Source organism: Protomyctophum bolini (assembly GCF_963924005.1).
Source record: "Protomyctophum bolini genome assembly, chromosome: 18".
Taxonomy (NCBI): Eukaryota; Metazoa; Chordata; class Actinopteri; order Myctophiformes; family Myctophidae; genus Protomyctophum; species Protomyctophum bolini.
The window spans coordinates 10142402-10166391 of record NC_137879.1 but is presented as its reverse complement, the minus strand read 5'-3'; the positions used below and the strand labels follow the sequence as shown (position 1 = coordinate 10166391).

General features: G+C 42.3%; 1 protein-coding gene across 4 annotated transcripts; it reads right to left on the bottom strand.

The window, feature by feature from the left end:
• Positions 1–709: 709 nt before the first annotated feature.
• On the bottom strand, positions 710–23559 carry sec31b (SEC31 homolog B, COPII coat complex component). Of its 4 annotated transcripts, none has more exons than XM_080789806.1 (27): positions 23446–23559; positions 21939–22057; positions 21529–21652; positions 20963–21155; positions 20317–20412; positions 18465–18605; positions 18214–18356; positions 17994–18093; positions 17713–17874; positions 17343–17495; positions 17006–17239; positions 16105–16179; positions 15721–15813; positions 14355–14472; positions 12860–13038; positions 11777–11903; positions 11423–11568; positions 10813–10986; positions 9129–9272; positions 8525–8723; positions 7718–8122; positions 7169–7207; positions 5999–6060; positions 3892–4020; positions 1943–2062; positions 1267–1338; positions 710–1128 (listed from the first exon to the last, which is right to left on the bottom strand). In XM_080789806.1, the coding sequence occupies exons 2-27, from the start codon at positions 22015–22017 to the stop codon at positions 949–951; spliced, it is 3687 nt and encodes a 1228-aa protein (XP_080645932.1). In that variant the 5' UTR covers positions 22018–22057; positions 23446–23559; the 3' UTR covers positions 710–948. The 4 variants fall into 4 exon arrangements, with proteins under 4 accessions (XP_080645932.1, XP_080645933.1, XP_080645934.1 ...); XM_080789807.1 differs by having other exon boundaries at positions 5999–6057; XM_080789808.1 differs by having other exon boundaries at positions 12860–13032.
• Between the last annotated feature and the right edge of the window lie 431 nt (positions 23560–23990).

Here is a 23990-nt window from a genome sequence, read left to right as displayed (position 1 = left end):
AAGAACCAAAAAGAACTGAACCAGTTCCCAACCGGTGGAAAAGGGGCCTCAGAGTGAAATTAAAACGTTGAGAACCACCAGTATTGTAATTGCATAGCAGACGTCAAGTCCACTGTCCACATAACCAGCTCTGAGAAGAGTGTGATTAAAAAAAAAACTGTTTCAAATACAATGGAACGGATTCCAGTTCTTCAATCTCGGAAGCGGGTCTGAAAAATAACCGGTTTCCGAGTCCCAACCCTATTGCCTACCACATTCACCTCATTGTACACTAACTACCACAGTAACGTTCTCTCAGAAAATACCAAACTCACCCAAGCTGCAGATTCCTTAGAAAAGGAGAAGGTTACATGAAGGAATACAACAACCTTTTATATTAATGGTACGGTAATTACTATCAAAGCACATGTCATCGTTAGCTCAAAAAGAAATAAATAATTTCATATAACAACAATAGGATCGATAACACTGAAGTTTGGTTGTGTTTTATCTTGCGGGGTTGTGCTGAATCTTTTACTCGCTCTCACGGTGGCGTCGCTCGCCGAAAACGGTAGAGCTAAAAGCACGCACATGCGTCGCGACTCGCGATGTGGCTTGCTTGTGGATCGGCCCCTTTTCCGGCGAGCAATGTGGTCGTGCGACAAGTGGTTCTCAAAGTGGGGTCTGCCAGGGACCCCCAGCAGTCACAATGATTTCAACCACTTTAACCATTATTTTATATTTTGGCTATTCAAAGATAGCAGATATACAAGCTCATAGCGTGAGACTAAAGCAATCTTTTGGAGAAAAAAAACGTGAAGATTTGTGCAAATCTTTGAATAGACATATTTTTTAAAGCGAACATTTTTAACTCTCCTGGGGATCCCTGGCATAAAACCTTTTTTTGTCCACGGCCAAATACATATCAATTTGGGGGTCCTCCTTGACAAGGAAAAGTTTTGAGAACCTTTAGACGCCCAGCTTGTTGGCGATGGTCATGACTACTTTGAGGATGGGCATGAAGGCGGAGATCTCGCTGAAGTTGCTGCTGCTGACCACCTGGGTGTGGATCTCCAGGCCGCGCTGGTAGCTCTGGCTGGCCACACATCGGCTGATCTCGTGGAGCCCACCCAGGATGTGCTGTGAGAGCTAACAAGAGGGAAGATATGGCATGGCATGGCATTTTATTTATTATAGGCACATGGCAGTGTTTTTTTTCTACCACAAGAGGCAGATCTGAAGGGACTTGACCGACTAATACTATTCAATATGTTGATCATTCCTTACCGACTGCTCTCTCAGCTTGTCGTACAGGTATCCCAGGCGCTTGGCTGCATCATCAAGTTTCCTTTTCGTTTGCTGCAATGCAAAAATATATATATATATTTTTAATAATCTCATATTAACTTCATAAAAACGAATTCCTCCAAAACTGTTCCTTTTAGGGATAAAAAAAACAAAGAAAAACAGCAAAAGTAGATTTACAAGATTGAAACATTGCACGAGAGCTTGCCAATCTGCTACTTTTGTAAAGTAAGTAAAGTAAATTTAGCCTACAAAAAAAAACACAAAAACACAAAAATGTTTGAATGTGGAAATAAGATGTTTCTAGCTGACTATTTAACATATATTTAACATGGGGATGGGACGATATGAAAATTACACATCAGATTATTGTGGAAAAATAATTGCAATTAACAATATTATATCGATAATCACCTTTTGCTTAAATAGTTAAATTACACTTTTGTTAACCACTTCCAGGTCCGTTTAATTTAAGTATGGAGGGTGTAAGGGTGTGTAAGTGTGTGTAAGGGTGTAAGTGGTGCTGAAATTGCAGCTCAACTAATTTAAATGTCAGCGATACCATTATTATGAGAGCGTTTTCTTTTTTTTTTATCATCACGATCGACAAATGATAACGATGATGGTCCCAAGAACGACACCAGTGTGAGTGACTTACTGGATCTGCTGCTGCTAGCTGGCAGCGCTGCACCAGGCTGTCGAAGGTACTTCTGAGAACCATGTGCTCAGCGGGGATCTCCCGCTGCTCCACCCTCTCTGCTGGCATCTGCTGGAGTTGCTGAGGGAACAAATATACACCCCACAAACATCACTGGAGATGTACCCATACAGTAGATACCATTTCTTCCTTCCCGATACAGATTCCGATAACCCATAACTTGCGCATCGGTCGATACAGAGTACCGATCTGATACCAGTGTGTCATTTAACCTGAGATCAGATTCTAAAATTGTCTTCGAAATCCTGACAGTTTTCTGAAAAATGTTTCTATGTCAGTCGTTCGATTAAAAAGAAATAGCAGACCTACTAGCTCGTAGCGCGCCACCGAGTGGCGCGCTACGAGCTTGTAGACCCCCCCCCCCCCCGATACTGGTATTGGTATCGGAACAACTCTACAAATCACAATTTAGGCATTTAGCAGACACCCTTAATCAATTTTGGGCAGGAACCCCTTTTGGTGTTTTAAACATTATGCTCTAATTTAGCTGTTGAAAAATAGCAGATCTACAAGCTCATGCGCGCTACGAGCTTGTAGGTCTGCTATTTATTTATTTTTATCGTCGAAAAAATGTATTGCAGAAAACTGGAGGTCAGGCCTAAATGGGTTAATCCAGAGCGATTTACCTAACATCCGTCTACCAGTAGAATATCTGCACAGTGAAACTATGAGCTATTTTGATGCTTTTGTGTGACTCTGTAGTTATGATCAAGTAGGGACACACACACACACACACACACACACACACAAAAAGGTTAGAATATGGAGATAAGAGGTTTCTGCCCCCGACAGCGACGATATTACAATATAGCAACAGATGCCAAAGATACAACCTAAAGAAACAGATGCTAATGGACACCGACCTGTACACTGGGCTAAGATACAACCTAAAGAAACAGATGCTAATGGACACCGACCTGTACACTGGGCTAAGAGACAACCTAAAGAAACAGATGCTAATGGACACCGACCTGTACACTGGGCTAAGATACAACCTAAAGAAACAGATGCTAATGGACACCGACCTGTACACTGGGCTAAGATACAACCTAAAGAAACAGATGCTAATGGACACCGACCTGTACACTGGGCTAAGATACAACCTAAAGAAACAGATGCTAATGGACACCGACCTGTACACTGGGCTAAGATACAACCTAAAGAAACAGATGCTAATGGACACCGACCTGTACACTGGGCTAAGATACAACCTAAAGAAACAGATGCTAATGGACACCGACCTGTACACTGGGCTAAGATACAACCTAAAGAAACAGATGCTAATGGACACCGACCTGTACACTGGGCTAAGAGACAACCTAAAGAAACAGATGCTAATGGACACCGACCTGTACACTGGGCTAAGAGACAACCTAAAGAAACAGATGCTAATGGACACCGACCTGTACACTGGGCTAAGAGACAACCTAAAGAAACAGATGCTAATGGACACCGACCTGTACACTGGGCTAAGAGACAACCTAAAGAAACAGATGCTAATGGACACCGACCTGTACACTGGGCTAAGATACAACCTAAAGAAACAGATGCTAATGGACACCGACCTGTACACTGGGCTAAGATACAACCTAAAGAAACAGATGCTAATGGACACCGACCTGTACACTGGGCTAAGATACAACCTAAAGAAACAGATGCTAATGGACACCGACCTGTACACTGGGCTAAGAGACAACCTAAAGAAACAGATGCTAATGGACACCGACCTGTACACTGGGCTAAGATACAACCTAAAGAAACAGATGCTAATGGACACCGACCTGTACACTGGGCTAAGAGACAACCTAAAGAAACAGATGCTAATGGACACCGACCTGTACACTGGGCTAAGATACAACCTAAAGAAACAGATGCTAATGGACACCGACCTGTACACTGGGCTCCTGGGGCGCTCCTGGAGGGACCTGGGCCATGTGGTCGTGTGCTTGAGGGGCCTCCACTGGGAAGCCCATCACAGGGGCGGTGATGGGTGCAGGCGGAGTGTAGTTATCAGGGACCTGCACACAGAGAGCAGGGTTTAGTGGTCAACACACTCAGATAGTGAGCAGTGTGGAAGCGACACTGAAGCTGGCAGCATACTTCAAAACAAGACCCTTTTCTGTCTTTTTTTCCGCTTGTTATAATTACTTGTAACAGAGTATTTTTATATTGTGGTATTGATACTTTTAGAATGTGAGTACTTCTTCCATCACTGTCTAAGAAGTATGCTGCAGCATTGACCTTGTTCATAGCATCTCATAAAACACCATTATTGCAACTCTTATCTCAGTTCCTCATTTATATTCATTAGAATCTAATCTAAGGGTTAGGCACGGGTGCCAACATCGGCACAGGGGATGGTGTTCACTGTGTGAGAGTTTTTTTTATTGTAAGATTAAATATTCAAAAATGTTAGCCCATATAAATTGCATCCTGCACTAAATTCTACATCCATTCAAACGCCTAACTCTGACTAGGGAGGGAGTCTGAAAGATCGGTGTCTAAATGATCACACATCCAGGTGTGAAAGAAAATATTTCAAACTAAATGTTGATATGGCACACCGACTATCAAGTAAATGAGAACTTGGCACTTCATATTAAAAAAAGGTTGCCTATCTGATCCCTGCATTAGATCTACGCGAAACGGTAAACACTCAAGATTATCCTGTTAATACCAATAGTATTAAAGGGGTTACTGATATCAAGATCTGATAATCAGTACTGGGCAACATGCAAAAATGTCACGCTGTTAATGCAAAGTCCATGCGAAGTTCTTGGGGTTATCACCAACAGTGCACAGCTTAAGCACTTATTATTATTACAGCACACTTACTACCACTGTCCTGGGTTCTCCATTCCCCCTTTGTCAGTTTGTCACATAGGAGAACCTAGAGCTGGTCAATGTGAATTCAAAGTGTTATCATGATATTTGTGGACTGAAAATAGTAGTAAATACCAATATTCCATATATCTCGATATTGTCTCTTCTAGGAACTTGTAAATACACAATTAAACGATGCGCCTGCACATATTTGATCAATATGCATGTTTATTTACTGAAATTCTGGACTATGAGATGAGACGAAATATATCAGTAGTGACACTTTTTTTGAAAATTTCAAATAAAAATGTTTGTAGCATAATGAAGAACTGATAGCCTAGAACCCAATCCCTTGGAGAACCCTGGCAACGTGGGCCTAGAACCCAATCCCTTGGAGAACCCTGGCAATGTGGGAACTTCTGAAGCCTGATTTTTCATCGTACAACAGAGTTGCGTGTCTAAAATAACCGATCTACAAGCTCACAACGTGAGCTGAATTGCGCGCTGCAGATCGGTCATATTCGGCAGGCGACGCAACTGTACAATGGAGTATGAATAATAATAAAGCATTAGTGTTCTGCATCTGACCCTATTCTTTCAATGCGTCTCGACAGACAAGAGTCAGGTGCAGTCTATTCTACCATCAATAAGAACAAAAGTTGCTGGTTCGAGCATTTATACGAACACGATTGGCCCATGTTCAGAGGAGGGAAGCTAGGCAGGGAACGGTGCCATGTCTGCACTAAAAGTAATCCTACGGGCTGGAGCGGCACCTGACAGCAGGGAGTGTTGGACGGGAGGAGTAGACCGAAGGCTCTCCTACGTCCTCCCGGTGGGGGCTCCTCACTGGCAGGTGAGTCGGTAGGATACAACAGCAGTGACAAACACACAAAAGTGTGTGCGGGGTGGAATTAACCCCAATAAAACCGGGAAAGCATCCGCGTTATTTTACATAATTGCATGGGCTATAATCTATTCAAAATTGGCAGATATACAAGCTCACAGAGCGGTACGAAGTGAGCTTGTACATACAGTATGCTATTTTTGAACATTTTCGGGGGAAGTTGAAAACTACTGATTTAGAAGGCATTTTGTAGAATCGGCCTCAGGTCTTAATAATGGGTAAATTGGCATAACAACTAAATTGGGGAAAATAAATAAGCACAAAAGTACCTTCTTTTTCCTTTGTCCACCTCGTACCACCGCCGGTGGATCATTCCATCCGTCTAGAGCTGCTGTAACAGAGAGAACACAGTATTAGATCAATAGAGCTTCTGTAACAGAGAACACACAGGATTAGATCAATAGAGCTTCTGTAACAGAGAACACAGTATTAGATCAATAGAGCTTCTGTAACAGAGAACACACAGTATTAGATCAATAGAGCTTCTGTAACAGAACACACAGTATTAGATCAATAGAGCTTCTGTAACAGAGAACACACAGTATTAGATCAATAGAGCTTCTGTAACAGAACACACAGTATTAGATCAATAGAGCTTCTGTAACAGAGAACACACAGTATTAGATCAATAGAGCTTCTGTAACAGAGAACACACAGTATTAGATCAATAGAGCTTCTGTAACAGAACACACAGTATTAGATCAACAGTCAATGTGCATTTATTCACCAATAAAAATCGGTTCCTCCTCCAATCAAATACCCAAGCAGCCAAAGATGAGCCTTTATCAAACACGTAACCAAGATTAGTGAATAATGGAAAAAGCATTTTAAAATAAGGGGGAAAATATATATTATCTTGTACTATTTCTGGCCGTTAATCGAGTGCCACCGCAACACAAATAACAAAGAGATTACGGTTATTTGCATTAGTTGGGTTATTAGCTAAGCCTAGTGTATAATGTAAATTCTGTATGTCGTCATCTACAAATGTGTCCACGAGACGGTGTGGAAAATGCCCAAACCAAATTGGGCATTAGGTGAACCATGGGCTCACCTACAGTATGCACAACAGCAGACAGCTTGCTTTAGTTTATATTATATCTATTAAGATTCATTACATTAACCTCAAGCATGTAGCTGCAAAAGCAAACACTACCAATTACACTCTCATGTCATATATCAGGCACCTTAAATGGCTATCCACACCGAGAACAATAACTATAAATAATAGCTCTAGGAAATTGTTTGAACTCATGTGGATGGTAGAGTTCAGATAACAAGCATAACGGGTAAATGATATCGTTGGGATTCGTTTCAGAGTGATTTGATAAATGATCACTGAACGTGATCATATTTATCAAATGACAGAACGTAATGGGTTCGTCATTGTGGATGTTACAGTTAACATTCTTGGTGTGGACGGCCCTTAACCCTGTCACCTTGATCGTCACAATGGGAACTCAGCCAAGGAAAGTATCCTGAAAGCCAAATGAATAGGACATCTCAACAGGAGTGATTATTATCCATCGACAACATGCTCCGTCCATAACATGGTTAAGGTTAGTTACACAGAGCTTTGCTCTGTGCAACCTATGTGGCAAAATGGAATGAATGTTGCTTGTTTAGTCACTTTGTAGCACTCTGTCGTTTTTGTTTCACAGACCGTGAGTGCTGTTTGTTTCCTCGGACACTGCACTCTGTAAGTGGCTATGGCTACCAGTGACACTGCACTCTGTAAGTGGCTATGGCGACCAGTGACACTGCACTCTGTAAGTGGCTATGGCTACCAGTGACACTGCACTCTTTAAGTGGCTATGGCTACCAGTGACACTGCACTCTGTAAGTGGCTATGGCTACCAGTGACACTGCACTCTTTAAGTGGCTATGGCTACCAGTGACACTGCACTCTGTAAGTGGCTATGGCTACCAGTGACACTGCTAAACAGTACATAGTATGTGGTGATGACTGGCTGTGTGGTCTACTGTACCTGTGGGAGGTGGAAGGGCAGCGGGAGCAGGGTAGGGATTGGCAGCGGGAGCTCCGGGCCCGCCCTGCGGGTATCCCGGGCCGAGGGACGGGTACGGACCGGGTGCCATGGAAGGTGGCGCGGGGCCGTGGCTGTGCGCTGGCCCAGAGTACATGGGCACGTGGCCTCCGGGCTGGGAGCACGGAGGCATGATGGGGCCCGACGGCAAGGACGTGGAGGGTATGAAGCCTGCCGTCGGCGGCACCCCAGGGCTGGGCATGGGGGGCAGGCCAACGGGGGCCCCCACATGAGGCGGCGGCGGGGGTCCTCCTGAGAAGGTAGTGGCTGGCATAGAAGGACCTGGGGCAGGGAAGGCCGGGGGTCCGCCCATGAGCGGCTGGGGATGGAATGGCTGTTGAGTGATGCCTGATGAGAGAGGACCAAACAAGACTCTCAGCTAGTGAACAGACATAGAGCACAACAGTTAATCGAACTGATAATAAAAAACAATTGATTTGAATAATATATATATATTTTTAAAACAATGTCTCAAATAGCTGATCTACAAGCTCACACCACGTTGCTTTGATCGGCTATTTTTTGCGTGACACTGTTGTGTGACAAAATATAAAATAGGGTTTAATTGGTGGTAAATTGGACTAATCGATTTGGTCTATTATGAAAAATCTATTCAAACTTTCTCACGTTAATAATATAGGCCTACATACATTTTTAAACATCGTTCAATTATGAGGAAAAAGAAATAGAGAGAATAATATCTAAGAAGATAAATGGATAGTTGCAGCCCTAGCATGGACCATGGCAGACCTGAAGCAGCAGCGGGATGTTGGGGTGGGTAGGGAGGCCGTAAGGCAGGGCGTGGCGCGCTAGGGGGGAGGACGGTGGAGGAAGGAGGCAGGCCGGGCCCGGTGTTGGCAGGAGCAGCTTGTGGAGTGAACACGGAGGGCATTGGGGGAGGTTGCCCAACAGGAGCCATCTGGGCAGGAGGAGCAGGCTGGTACTGACCCTGTGGTGCAAGGGTTGAGGCTTAATCATTTTCAATCATCCGACGTCCATTAGAACAGTGGTTCTCAAACCTTTTTCGTATCGGGGACCCCCAAATCAACGTGTGTTTGGTCTGAAAATATGTTGTGCCAAGTTTAATGTTTTCACAAATAGACGATATGTACACTACAGGATAATATACAGAATTTTCACTGGGGACCCCCTGGAATCCCCTCAAGGACCCCTGGGGGTCCCCGTATCCCACTTTGAGAACCACTGCATTAGAACACTGCCAAGGTTGTAGATGTAGATTACATTCATATTCAAGACTGGATTCACAAATTACATAATTGTGAATAAAAATAATTGTGTGTGTGTGTGTGTGTGTGTGTGTGTGTGTGTGTGTGTGTGTGTGAGAATGTAATACCATGGCTTTGTGTGCAGCTGGCTGGGCAGCAGGAGAGGGCTGGGCAGGAGACAAGTCCACTTTGTCGTGGACGGCGGGCCGCTGTCCCACGCCTACCCCTCCCTGAGCATGGAACAGCCTGTCTTTCAGCATCATGATCCCTGGCTGGAGACACACATGCATTACACACTAAATGCCTCAATTGTAGCACCAACCTGTATTAAAAACAACATATTTGGTCAATAAATGTATACAGTACGTCACAATCGATTCAATCACATTGTCTTTTCTCACCTCTCCTGCTCTATGCCAATGTCTATCCTCTCTTGTCTCATGAAAACAAATAAATGGAGCGCACTCACATTTTTTCAACCACTTTCAACTGTTGTGGTAAGAATGTAATAAGCTGCAGGGTGTTCCACTGTTATTATACAATGTACAGCAGGGTGGAAGCAGTAGCTAACCAGTACACCTGCCTCACACTGGTATCCTATGGACTGGTAACGTGTGCAAATGTTTCAGGTGTCTGAGACAGTCTGACAATAGCACACATAAGGCTCCATATAGGGCCATCAAGAGAGTCAGGATGCAGTTTACAAAAACGTAATGTATGGCTAAGGGCCGATTCATACTACTATTTTACAGCTGTTTCGGCACTGTAGTGCCGAAATGATTTCGGCTCGTCAGACATTTTCAGTAGCACCGAAGAGTCGCCCCCACGAACCTCAAATGACGTCACATTGTAGGCTCTACAGAGCCAAACCGACTTTTATTCGGCTCTAAAATAGGAGTATGAATCGGCCCTAATCCAGTCAGTGGCTGGTGCTTGTGGAACAGCCAGCTCAACAAGTAGGTTTATGCTTAGTTGCGTGTCAGTGCTGACTAGAATAGCATATGTACAAGCTCACAATGCGTTGTGCTGCATGAAAAGGAATGGCATCGTTTCTGTAAAGCAGATTTGTGTAAAGTATATTGGGTTAGTTTGGAAGACATGGTTGCCATACTGGGAACTAGGCATCCTACAATGTAGAAACAGTGCCACCCCATGGATTAAAGTGTAACTACACAATTCATATACTTGTATGGGAATTTGGTGAGAAAATATATATTTTACTAGTAATCCGTCTCAGACAAAGCCAAAACAAAACCCAAATTTCAGCAGTTTGACACGTCCACTAAGTCCACTATAAGTTAAATCATGCCTGTGCTCTTTTTTCAAACAGCTGCTAAAGTATATTGTACCCGTCTTCTTAAAGAGGTTTGTCATACTGCCGTTTTACCTATACCTTATTTCTATCTCATCCAGAATTATTTATATTATTTTATATTGCCTTGTTATATTGTACTGTTGTGTCTGTTGTGCAGAATCTCTGTGGAACAAGTCCCACCAAAGTGACAAACAATTCATGATTTAGAGTATTTGTACTAGGGAAATAAATTGATAAACTTGATACATAATAGAAATACTACTAGTAATAATAATACTAGTATGCTCCTCCTGATGTGCAGGTTCATTGTTGCCTTGCATGGTTTCCGCTGCCATCGGTGTGTGAATGTGCGTGTGAATGGGTGAATGTAATGCACAATCTACGTAAAGCGCTTTGGATAAAAGCGCTATATAAATGCACCATTTACCATTATTTATGAGGGGGGAAAAAAATCAGGGTTTCGAACAAGGTCTGGTGGGCTGCTCCGCCTCTCTTACCTGGTCTGAGTTCTCAGGCAGGTAGGCCATAGCAGTGGACAGGCTCCCCTCTGCAGCCAGTATACCAGCATAGCAAGTTAGTTTCTCTGCCAAGACGTTGCTCTGCACCGACACCTCAACGTTGCGGAGGCGCTCGATCGACTTGCGCAGGATCATCACCTTCTCCACTAGATCCTGCCGAGTACACACATTAGAACTCTTCATTTGATGAATCCATGAATTAATATTAATCATTTACAAGGAAACAAATGTAACAGGGTTAGATAGTACATATAGAACTCCTCCACACAGCCAGACTGCCTAGAACAGCCGAAAGAGAGCAATATTTAGCAAGTTGTTTGGCTTTGCTCTTTGTCGCGCATAGGCTTCCAGTTATGAGTATGCAGAGTCTACATCTGTAGCCAAAGTTTATTATTGTTCCAAGTAAACACACACACACACACACACACACACACACACACACACACACACACACACACTTTACTAAAGTGTGTGACACAACACACCAGTGCTTTTGGAGAGGAATGGAAGGGGACCAAGGCACAGCCCCTATAGACATCTTTGTATTGTTACAACCTAAATCTCCGGAAGGTGTACGGTGGTACAATACCTCTAGGCCGAGAGGGCTGGAGCAGTCCTTCTGTAGAGCCCAGCATTCCACCAGCTTCTCCACGTTCCCAGAACAGATGTAACAGAGACACGCCTGCAGGCATCGCTTCTCCGCTCCTTCACCCTCCAAACGCGCTCCCAGAGTGTCTACCGAGCCGAGGGTCAGAGGATGGAAGGAGGACAAAAGACGGGGTGGATGCGGGGGGTAGAGAGAGAATGAGGAGGTTGAGGACATGTTAACAAACAGAGCAGGTAATTACAAACCCCTCTGGAACCAATTGGTGCAACTCGCCCCCTGAGGCGCGACGAGTCAAGGTGTGATTCATGGTGCGCCGTGCTCCTTTTCTGAACTCACCACACAGGTAGGCAAACTCCTCTGGGTGAGCGTAGGTCAGGAGCGCTGCCAGGGCCTCCTTCCAGTTGTCCAGCTCACAGCTCTGCACAATGTCTTTCCAGTTCTGCGTCACCACAGACGAGATGAGCTGCGGAACCAGACGGAACAGAGTTGACGTACAATACAGATAAACTAAACGTTTGGCTGAGATATTGGCCATTATTATTTGACTTTCTTTACGATCAGATTAGGCAATTATGCAAGCGATGTATCCATTTCTTTTTATAAGAGTAAAAATAATTGATCCTGTATTTGCCTGTTTGAACATTGCCCTTTACTAGAATCGTTCAGGGAGAGGGAATCACAGTAGCAGACTTGCCATGTCCGCAAAAAGATAAGACTCATCCGATACTCTCCTCGTCCAATATTCTGCACAGCTTTGGTCTAAAGGTTCTCAAATACAAAAACTTTGGTGAAATATAGGTTTTTGAAGAAGATATTACACCTTTTCTGAATATCGGTGGGCTAGGACTAATTCAAATAGATCTGGCATCAGTCCCGCTATAAAAACAAGAGTTGTTCCGAAACTGATACCAGTATTGGAAGAGCTGCCGATGCTGCCTAAAATGATGGTTATCGGTATCGGTGAGTATGCCAGTCTGAGTCTATGCCGATCTGTTACCACGTCATTTATCACATGATGATCACATGAATAGTCATATTTTGATTGCTTCAGTTGATTTTGCACCACTGTTTTATAATCTCACTCTACCATTTACATTATTTTACCGTACTTTAACAATTATCAGAAAATTATTAATTTTATGGGACCCCCCATAACTCAGTGTACAAATTGAACTGTACAGACCTGTGAGGGTCCATTTGGAACCCCCTCAAGGAAAACTGAGGGTCCCTGGACTTCACTTCGAGAAGAACCCCTGTCCTAGATCTTTTTTTGTTGCATTTCTTTTTTTACACACAACAGCATCGGGATTCGATATCGACCGACACACAAGTTGTGCATCCGACGGTATCGGGAAGGAAAACATGTAACGTTATCGGTACACGTCTGTACCAAATACTACGAGGGCGAAGTGTCATCACCATGGAGATGCTGTTGCGCTGCTCGTCCAGGTATCTCTGCTGGGTCTTTTGCAGGAGCTCCTCTCCCCCGCTGATGGACAACAGGATGGCCTCTGCGTAGCGGCCGGCGTTCAAACACAGCTCCACGGCTCCCTCGAAGTTGCCCACCAGCAGAGCCTGGCTGATCAGGCCGTCTGTATCTTCAACAAGGAGACAAAAAGCATGAGTGTACAGAGCCTGGCTGATCAGGACGTCTGCAACTTCAACAAGGGGACAAAATGCATGCGGGCGTTCAGCCAAAATTAGGAACACCGCAGCAGCAGTGTTGATTTCGTGGTCTAAAACTATGGAGACGAATACCTTTTTTCACTGGCGATAACTAAATAAAAATTAAACAAAAACTAAGCTATGACGACTAAATATATTGACAATTTCTTCGACAAATAAAAACTAGACTAAAATGTTATCCTATGTTTGGTTGAGCTCGGGTGTTGCACTCTGAAAATAGATCTACAAGCAACAGTATACAAACAAGTGTAAAATGCAGGCATTCAGTTCAAATCAAATGTACATTTAGTCAACTAAAATCCTGATATTTAGTTGACTAAAACTAGACTTGATGTCCATGTACAGTAGTGCTGGTCTCCGGCAGTTACTAAGAGTATGCTGATGTCAAGTACAATGCTAAGAAGAGCATAACTCTGATTGTGAGAAGTAAGAAAGACAGTAAGCTGGTATTTCCTGATTTCTACCCGTCTGGAATGTCATTGAAAGAATGCAAAGAGACCAAATATCTAGGTCCTTATATAACCAATGATCCATCTGATGACAGAGATATTCTTAGACCGTGACGTAAACTGTATGCTCAAGCCAATACACTCTTATGTAAGTTTAATTTCTGTTCCAGTGAAAATCTCACTTTTTAAAGCCTACTGTACTATACAGCTGTACACTGCCCACTTGTGGCGACACTACAAAAAGGGCAGTCTGCAAAAAATTACAGTGGCCTATAATGACTGCATGAGACTGCTGCTCAAAGCCCCAAGATGCTGTAGTGCAAGTCAGTTTGTAAATACATCAAAGATGTGAATATAATCCATTTCTAATGGATGCCTTGGCCTGGAAGAGAGGTCATCAGGTGGTCTCCAACCTTCTTGGAGACCACTAGCGGATCAGCAGTGATTGGCCAAGTCACTGCTCCTCTCCTCCAGGCTTCCAGCTATAGACAAGTCCACGGAGGGGCACCCCGGGCGCAGCCATCACCGAGCCGCAACCGGCACCGGGAAGCCCACGCCCGGCCAACAGGCTGTGGTTCGAAACCTGCCGGCCAGGTGCAGCAAACCAGTGCTGCCCACATCCCAGCGGCCGCCGCGCCCAATGGAATACATTTTTATTCAAAAGGCTATGATTAAACTAAATCAAAGTTGCTGTAACAATTAAGACTGCACCGCAGGTATGACTAAACGTTATCCAACAGAGAGATAGACATAGAATACTTGAAACGTTTAAGTTTTACCAGATGAGACGGAGATATGAAAGTTGGGAGTCTCCTTGGGGATGTTACTGAAGAAGTCCAGAGGTGAGACAGAACCAGATGTCCTGATGTCGCCTGCAGCGCTGGCCTCGTCAGATCTCTGCAAGAAGGTACAGCCAGGTACACATGGATTAAAGCAAAAATGTAATATCAACACTGTAACGGACATTCAATTTATTGGCCTGTCACAATTATTACATAATTGTCTAATCGCAACTATTTGAGATAATCGCAATTATTTTGCATAATTGTTTCCACTTTGTTGTTTTTTTTGTTTCAAACATTTTCAAAAAGTAGTGGAAATAGCAGATCTACAAGCTCACAACGCATCGCGATGCGAGAGAACGGCTATTTCCACCATTCATAGTTTTAGATGACTGGTATGCAAGTATAAAGTTGTTACATATGCCAGTCATTTATTTGTATATTTAGGTAATTTGTCCTGTGCAATTTCAAAGCCTAAAATCCAAACAGAAATGTAATTTTTGTTCATATGTTTCAGTGTTCAAAGACAAAAACACAAAAATCGTTAATCGCAATTATTTGTGTGCATAAAATTCGTTATTAATAATAATTAATAATCGTGACAGCCGTAATTCCTGTATAATTATTTATTTGCTAGTATTGATTTATTATTATATATTCATTATTCCTCTTATTTTAGTATTACCGTCCATACCGACTGGATGCTGATTCTGAATTATTGCAATTTTAACTATACATTGTTAGTTATGATTATGTCTGAATGGGCTGCCCTAGCAGGGAGGGAACGTAATCAAGGAAGATAAGGACACATCTGCATTACTGGGAAAGGGGAACGGCTTCAGCCAAAATACTGCATCACGGTCGTCTGATTACAATCGTATCCTTGGTGTTAACCTTTCATCCTCCTGGAACACTGGGATCGGTGTCAGACTCCCCTTGCCTTCCAATGGGCGGCTTGGACGCTGTCCGTTCGAAATGCCTAGTGTCATTTCAACCCATTACTGTCTTTTAATTATATTATTGTCATCTGTTATATCAAATAAATCTAATAAAGACATTTAGTTGCTTTTCTTCATTCTCTCTCACTGAGGAAATATTTTAATTTAATTAAACGACGAAAAGTTGTATGGGCTTAAAGTCATAGTGTGATTTGTGAGAACTTTAATCCATAGGGATATTACACAAGGACAACAGCAACTTGATCTGACAAAAACTAAACAATGGTCTCAAAAGGTTGAATGACACTGATGAAGGACTAGGGTCTGTTGTTTTTATCCGTCCCCTGAATATTTACTTAGAAGACAGTAAAGACATTCCAACTATATTCTAAGGGTACCACAAAAGTTTTTGAAGGACTCCTGACCTCTGTGGAAAGCTGCTGCATCTTTTCAGCCAAGTCTTTAGCATCCACTCCATGTCCGTTGGGCTGCAAATTCTTCCCCAGACATTTTGAAATCTAGACAAAAATAATCCAGTTAAGACTAAATTGATAAAGCGATAAATCATTATAAATTATATTATATAAAACAGACATAATACATGTAAAATACATTATGACATACTTTGTAGTATCATCCTGATTTTATTATTTGACGTTATTGCCAAAACAAACTTTCAAAATCAAGTTCTCTGAATTTGTGCTCACAATACAGAGAAAAGTATATTACACATTCACAACATTGCACCATTCTTTTTTCTTCTTTTTTTTTTTTACATACATGTAGGGTAAAGAGTAAAGACAGTGTACCTTTCTGTCCAATTCATCTTTGCTGAAACCCAAAAGTCTGAGGAACTTAACACGGGCTTCATCTTCAAAGTTGACCTGTAAAAGTTAAGAGTTACAGTAAGACAAAGACAAATACATTCTACACCAATTGATAGACATTGGATATCTAATAAGCTTATAATAACCTATAAAGTAGGAAAATGACCAGATTAAATTACCGGCAGACTAATTGTGGAGGTGAGATCAACAATCAGCTAATTATGAAGTCTAACCTAATTCAACAAAACATTAAAAGGCTTTAGTTTAGACATACTATTGGTCCGACTGTCATTAGACAGATAACCTACCTCAAACCCTAACCTAACTGCAGGCACGGAGGCAGTGCATGTTCGACCGCATGTCGGCGTAACAAATGTGCTCTTCACAGGTCCGTTTTTATCAAGTAGTCATGATAGAGCGGTACTGACTTTGCAGCTCAACAAAAGCTAATTCATCTTAGTGGTATGACAGTGAGGACAATTTCACGATAAAATAAAATCTCTGCAATAGTGCTGCACGATTCTTGCTCAAATGTGAATCTTGATTTTCCTCCACAAGAATTGAGATCACGATTCTCATACGATTTTTTTTCTCCCATGAAAATATTTATTGTCTTTAGTCTGTAGTTGCTGAACATTACTACATTCAAAATGTGGCAACTGGAGCCAACTACTGTGTCTTTAAACAGACAACATCAAAGTGCTTGACATAAACCTCTCTTAAAGTCTCTCAAAAACGTAATATTTACTAAAATGAATTTTAGTAAATGCCCAAGCATTGACCCCTATGGTCCCCCGGTCAACTATAGGGTTTAAGTTGTAATTAACCATTTGAGCCACCAGAGGCCAGTATACAGTACATACATCAACGCTGCAAGGCTTACCAGAAGGAACTTCCAGATGTCCTGGTCGGCCTCCGTCTGTGCATGGTGAATCTTCCCCTGGCAGTAGTCGGCGAAGGAGCCCGACTCCAGTGCCGTCTGCAGCTCCCGCGAGCGCTGGAGGAAGTGGGTCTCCGTGGTCACCTGGCTGACAAACACCTGTCTGGGGACGACGGGCTGGGGGCTCTGCGCCGCGGCCGGCTTGGGGTTCTCAAACGTGACCAGCTTCCCGCCGAACTGAAACGGAGAAGAAACCAGCAGCGTGTCAAATCTAAGTGGTTCGTTTTCTTGCATGCGATCGTTATATGCAGTACTTTTTGTCAAGCGTTGTCAAACTCACCGCAAATGAAGCCCCCACTGGCCTGCGGATCCACTTGGGTGGCTTTTTCAGAGGGGGAACGATGGTGGTCTGCCCTGTGGGCTGAGGAACTTGGAGGGGAGGGAGTGCTTGTCCGGTCCCAAAGGGGTCCATTGAGTCAAATGAGGAGGATATCTGTGGCAAACAAATGATAAGAATACAAATAAAAACAATAAGATTGAAACGTTGACAAGCATTAAAACTTAAAGGAGCTTTTTCAGCATCACCAGTGTGCAGACTCTATTCTTCTTTTTGATATTTCTGTTCATCTTGCACCTGGGCCACGGATGCGTGTGCACTACCTTCTTCAACAAATGTAAAGTTAGAGACATGAGAGCCCTAATACCATTACCTTATCAACGGTACTTTGCTGCTGAGCCTCCAGGCTCCCTCCCATCACAGAGTAGACACTGATCCTCCCGTCAAACGAGGCCGCGGACAGCAGAGCAGGGTTCCTGGGACACCACTGGACGTCAAAACACCACTGGTTGATCGTAGGCAGCTCATAAATGACCTGGAACGAACGAAGAGACGCACAACACGTCAGCAACATTGGTGACGTGCTATTCTATTGCAAACAATAGAAATTAATCAAGAAGGTCACAAAGAAGCAGCCTGCCAGCAGGGACATACTTCTCCTGTGTTGGGATTCCAGCAGAGGATGCGGTTGTCTTTGGCGCTACTGAGGAGGAGCTCAGAGTCCGCTTGGCTCCAGGATATGGACAGAATTCCCCTAAAGTGACAATAAATCCCCAAACATTAACTTAAAAGTCAAAATAATATACTAGCAATAATAGTTTTATAATACATAGAATATCCATCGTGAAATAGGTAAATAGTGATAGCCTTTAACCTGGTGTGGTTCTCGAAGACCTTGAGGGGGGACGTGGCAAAGCGCAGATCCCACATCTGCATCACCGGCAGACGGTCGTCCTCAGAGGCCAACACCAGCTGCGTGGCCACGTCAGGGTGCCACAACATTCCCGAGCAGTGCATCTGGACACACACAAAATCATTGACACACACACACAAATATACGGATCTGCTTTTAGCACGAGGATGTATTTGAGACGGTGGTGGTGTTGCCGGTTTGAATCCACCCACCCTGTTGCTGTGGTCACTGATCTTGATGATGGGCTCGTTCTTCCTCAGGTCCCAGACCACCGCCTTGCCACTGGGGTCGGCCGAGGCCAGGATGTGCTGGACCTGCCTGTTCCACGACACGACGCTGATGTCCTCAGCAGGCTGCAATGCAAGGAGGACACCGTCACTTTATCTCTCTCTCTCTCTCTCACACACACACACACACACACACACACACGATAACAGTGGTGTACAGTAGGGCATTCACTTCTAGTCATTTTTACTAGTTTACTAGTCGACTAGATGTTTAACTACCTATCTATTATGTACATTTAAAAGAGTAAAAAAAGTAAAATTTTTTAGGTGACTTTGACTACATTTCAAATCGAAATATTGTACTTTTGACTCAAATACATTTCCAGAAAGGGATTCTTGGGACCCAAACGTACGAATATATACAGTATTTTGAATTAACCACTTGAGCCATATTTCAGATACAGTGAAAATAGCTGATCTGTAGATCACTATTTTAGAAATGGGTTGGGGTTTGTTTTGTTTTTACACTTTGTACTTATATATATAATACATGAGTATATTTACTTTGTCCACCACTGATTGCAACAGTCATCTGATCAAATGATGTAATCACTAATCACAGTTCACATGCTATCACAGTGTTAATATTGAACACTTAAGATTCAATTCCAAACAAACGACGATGCTGACGACGCACTTGGAACACACACACACACACACACACGCACACACCTCTTGAATTTAATTAAAATATAATCTGAAGCCATTCTGATTACATTTGAAGCAGTAAAGGTCCCTACACACTGAGCGCGTTTTTCGGATTTTTAGCCGTTTCTCTCCATCGGTTTTCCGAAGAACGCGTCCAGTGTGCAAACACCTTAAGTGCAGTATGCACACACACACACACACACACACACACACACTGAAATCAGATTTGTTTTTGATATTCTTTACACAACATTCCTGCAAAGAATTACATTATTAAATGACTGTTTATGATCTTTGAGATTTAATAAAAAGGTGGAATTGTCCACCTGAAAAGATATTATTACTATTATTATTATTATTATTGTTCCCACAAGCACAAGGACATTAATCCATTCATTCAAATCATCGGTGTCATTTTAGATTTAAAAAAATAGCAGACATAAGCTCACAGTACATCTGCTATTTTTGAAGTGTGCGAACGACTGATTTAGAAGGCATTTGTAGAAGCGGCCTCAGGCCTTAATGGGTTAAACACACACACACACACACACACACACACACACACACACACCAGACGGCAACGTTCATTCTTACCTCACACGGCTACAAAAAGGTAAGGGAACAGGGAGACGACAGTTCAACAAAACTTCTGCCGTGGAATTGTGCTTTCTACTTTCAGTTTGGACTTCCAAGAGCCGATATGGGTCAACATTTCACCAAACATAACCTCCCCAGCCCCCCTAAACATTAACGTTATAGAATATAGAACATGTGTATGGGTGCAACAGGTGATCAAACTAGTCGATGTAATTAGTGATATACTAAATGAAAATCCCTAAATAAGAATTATTGACAAAAATGTAAAAGAAATAGAGAATTGTCTACTAGCTCACAATTTGTGCATTTTATATGCTAGATTAAGTAGATTTGCATGACACCATTGAACGACGAATAAAATAGGTGTTAAGTGGTTAATGAGACCAATTTGGTCTATTATAAAAATATACTAGATATTTTTCACGTTTATTTAAAACAAACAAATATATAAACCACGCTTCTAGTTTATTCAAATAATCAAAAAGATAGACTAATCTGTGAACTTGTGTAACATTTAAAATATGACAGTGACCTGTGTCTTTGTTCCTGGCGTCATTGGGTTGTTAAAATTGTTGAGGTCCCAGATGTATATTTCTGAATCATTGGATCCTGATGCGAGGAGATTGCTCTGAAAGAGATTAAAATCGATCAGACACACGGAATAGTGAACTGGTTCTCAGACATTTCTATGTTCTAAGACCACTAAAAATCCTCAAGTTGTTTATTAAAAAACTATTGATATTTAACATCAATGATCTGAAAGTTAGATTTGCACATAAATGAGTTGCCTGTCAACGTAGCAACCAGGCCAGTGTTAAAGTGTTAAACCAGGCCAGTGCTATAAAGCTTTATCTACGAGATATCTTGTAGTTGGCATACAACTGGTGTAGAGGGAAACTACGAGATATCTCGTAACCAGGCCAGTGCTATAAAGCTTTATCTACGAGATATCTTGTAGTTGGCATACAACTGGTGTAGAGGGAAACTACGAGATATCTCGTAGTTGCCATACAAAAAATAAAATAAAAAAACACATTTTTGATATATTTAACAAAAGGTACTATATATTTTTTGAGGGGCACCTATGTCCAGCTTTGAGGGTTTCTGTAAACACAAACATTGAAGACAAAAGTGTGGACGCAAATTGTGATTGGCTTCCCCTTGATGGCATCGCTTACCTTAAAGGGGTTGAAGTCAAGTGCTCTGATGGGACCTGTGTGTTTGTCAGACTGTCCCACAATTGCATCTGCTCCGGATATGATGGCTTGAGGGTTATATACCGTTAACGTGCCGTTCTCACTGCCACACACCAGTCTTCCTTCAGAATCGTCTGCTCCCAATCCAAAATCAACCCATATGATACTGTGCAACCTATTGGAATACACAAATGTACATCCAAAAACACCAGGCGTTATTTATTTTTCTCCTTAACGAGTCAAATGCTGATAAATTCTTTAGTTGTGGGCCAGATAAGCTTCTCTGGTCTACCGGCCACTGGAGAAGCTAACAAACTATTTTTGGAGTAAATCATCTATACCAGAAATGAACAATACATTAATTAATTGATCAATTAACAAAATTAATTAATACATTAATAAATTCATCGATTTATTTTGTAGCAAAGGTGGAAATAAACACAACATGGCTGCTAATCAAATCCCTCACTGACCTCAGACACTGCTGTCAACGAACAAAAAGTGCCACCACAGAGTGTAATAATGCATGAACTCTAGAACCTCCTCACCTGTTTGAGGTCGGTAATGACCCTTTGAGCTTCATGTCCAGGGAGGGGTCAGAAAAGTCCACCTCAAAGATCTCCAGTGCAGCGGTGGTGTTGAAGGAGGCATCGAGCTGGTGAGCCGACGTGCCTGTTGTATTATGGACACAAAACAAAAAAACAGGTACGACTGAAAATCTACACACTGCAACGTTCAAATTCTTAAAAAAACAACAAAAACATCTTACATTTCATACATTTGTTGAAATTCAAGGTTAGGCATGAACGTAGAAGAAAAAAGCACACACATGCTCAAGTAGTCAGTGTTAATCCAGATGTAACTGTAACTACTAGTGTACAAATGTACCCATATTTGTAGTACACTCCCAGAGTTAATTCATGACACTGCAGGTGTTGCATGGCTACGTAGTACGTACCTAATGCCAGGCAGATGGGGTGGTGGGTTGCAGGACTCCAGGCCTGGTGGGCGGTCCTCTGAATCTCCTTCAATCTCATCTTCCTGGCTGCACTGCTGTGTAATTATGTCTGCAAGGTCCTGGACAGACAATCAAACAGCTTTAATATGTTGTGGTGGATTTACAATTCAGTTCAAACTGCCTTGCAGCCTTACATCTCCACATTAGCTCGTGATTTGTGTCACAAATATTGTGATATTAAGTTACTGATGACCTGTAAATTAAGTAAATTAATGATTACCGTCACCTATATATTTTTCTATACATTTATGGTGCTAAGTAAAAGACGTCTCTTATTTGCACAAGAGACTGTAAGGCTTTTTTTTTTTAATCCTTTGTTGAGTACTGTATATTTGATATAATTGTCCTGAAAGAGATTCTCTTTCTATTCTTGTGACTATTTGTAACCAGAAAAATGTTGTGACTGGAGAAACGGTATGGAACAGTATGGACCCACTCTTCTACACCTGTAAACTTGTGATGGTGTGGAAAATAACCTGGAGATTAAGTTCTGCACTTCTGCAATAAAAATAAATTATAGTACGACTGATAGGGTGGTTCCCTATGGATTCTACATATACGAATTACTCTGTTATATTAGCCATTTACCATTGGTTTGTCAAAGTGGGTTCCAGGAGTGACCCAACCCGACCCCCCTGGATCCTTGAGAGGGTTCCAGGGGGTCCGCAGCAAAATGAGGAGCAGTTTAAAGCACTTAGTTAAATCCCTATTTTACTTTTCAGCTAAGCCTGCTTTAGATACCGGTATGTCATTTACGAAAAGATGTAGAATTGTAGACTTCTTATAAAACCCTGCTGGCTAAATATCTGTTCAAATCTGGATCAAAGGCAATACCTATATATATCAATTTGCAGGACCTTGACATGAACTTTGCAGATAAGAATTCTGAGGATACGTGTCTATAAGAACCAGTAGACACAACAACAGGGTAACACGTCTGCACTATTCCTTCCTTAGTTCACTCCACACCCTTGAGCTTGAGCAATAAGATGATGATGATCACAATGGTACATGTCTCTTCTTCACCGACTGAACTCTATACATACATACTACAATAGTGACACGTTGTGAGCTTGTACATCTGCTATTTTCAAAACATTTGGGAAAAACCCTGAACAATTGTTGACTTGACAACACAAGAATTCCCTTATGGAACTGACTCCCTGTCACAAAACCTTTTCGGATGGGGGTCCACGGCCACCAAATACACGTCAATCTGGGGGTCCCGACCCTGACATGGAAAACGTTTGAGAAACACTGATTTAAAGGAACCCCGTGCAAACACTTTAAAGAGACGTGTAATTCTTTGCTAAGCTCTTCTAGCCTGAAGCTAGCCGCTGTTAGCTAGCCAGACCCACCCTTGTTGATAACTTAGCCTAACAGAGCGGACAAACATGTAGCTCTTGTCTTTGAAAACTGACAGTCATTTGAATATAATAGCACTCACGTCAGAGTCGTTATTTGAAGTTCCAATAGTCAAAGCCAATTAAAACAATCCAGCTATTCCACTGCTGCTGCTAGCTGCTTCGACCGGCGAGAACCACCTAAGCACTAGTTTGCCGTGTTGTCACTTCAGTACGGTGGACGACGAGGGTCAGAATGCGCAGTTTGCGCATGTCCTCTTTTGACCCGAGGTAGACTTTTCTCATGACTTTTATAAGTGCTATATAGTTCTCATTCTGACATTCTCAAACATTTTAATTTCATAGCCATAACTCTGAGTACACGAATGGAGCCTTTGTACACTCTGGGTTAGAGTGTTTCCCCCCTCACTGTATATGTTTTCCCCCTTTTAAACTCCTTTATGATTTTCTTTAGAAGTGTATATTTGTACGTCTCTAAATGTTATGAATTGAAAACGGTGGACCCTCTTGGAAACAATGCTTTATGGTCTCGTCCATTCACAGTTAACAGTTTTTGTATTGAGTTGTGCTTGAATGTACTGTAATTCTGCAAACTGTTAATAAATAATTAAATCAATCAAACAGACCT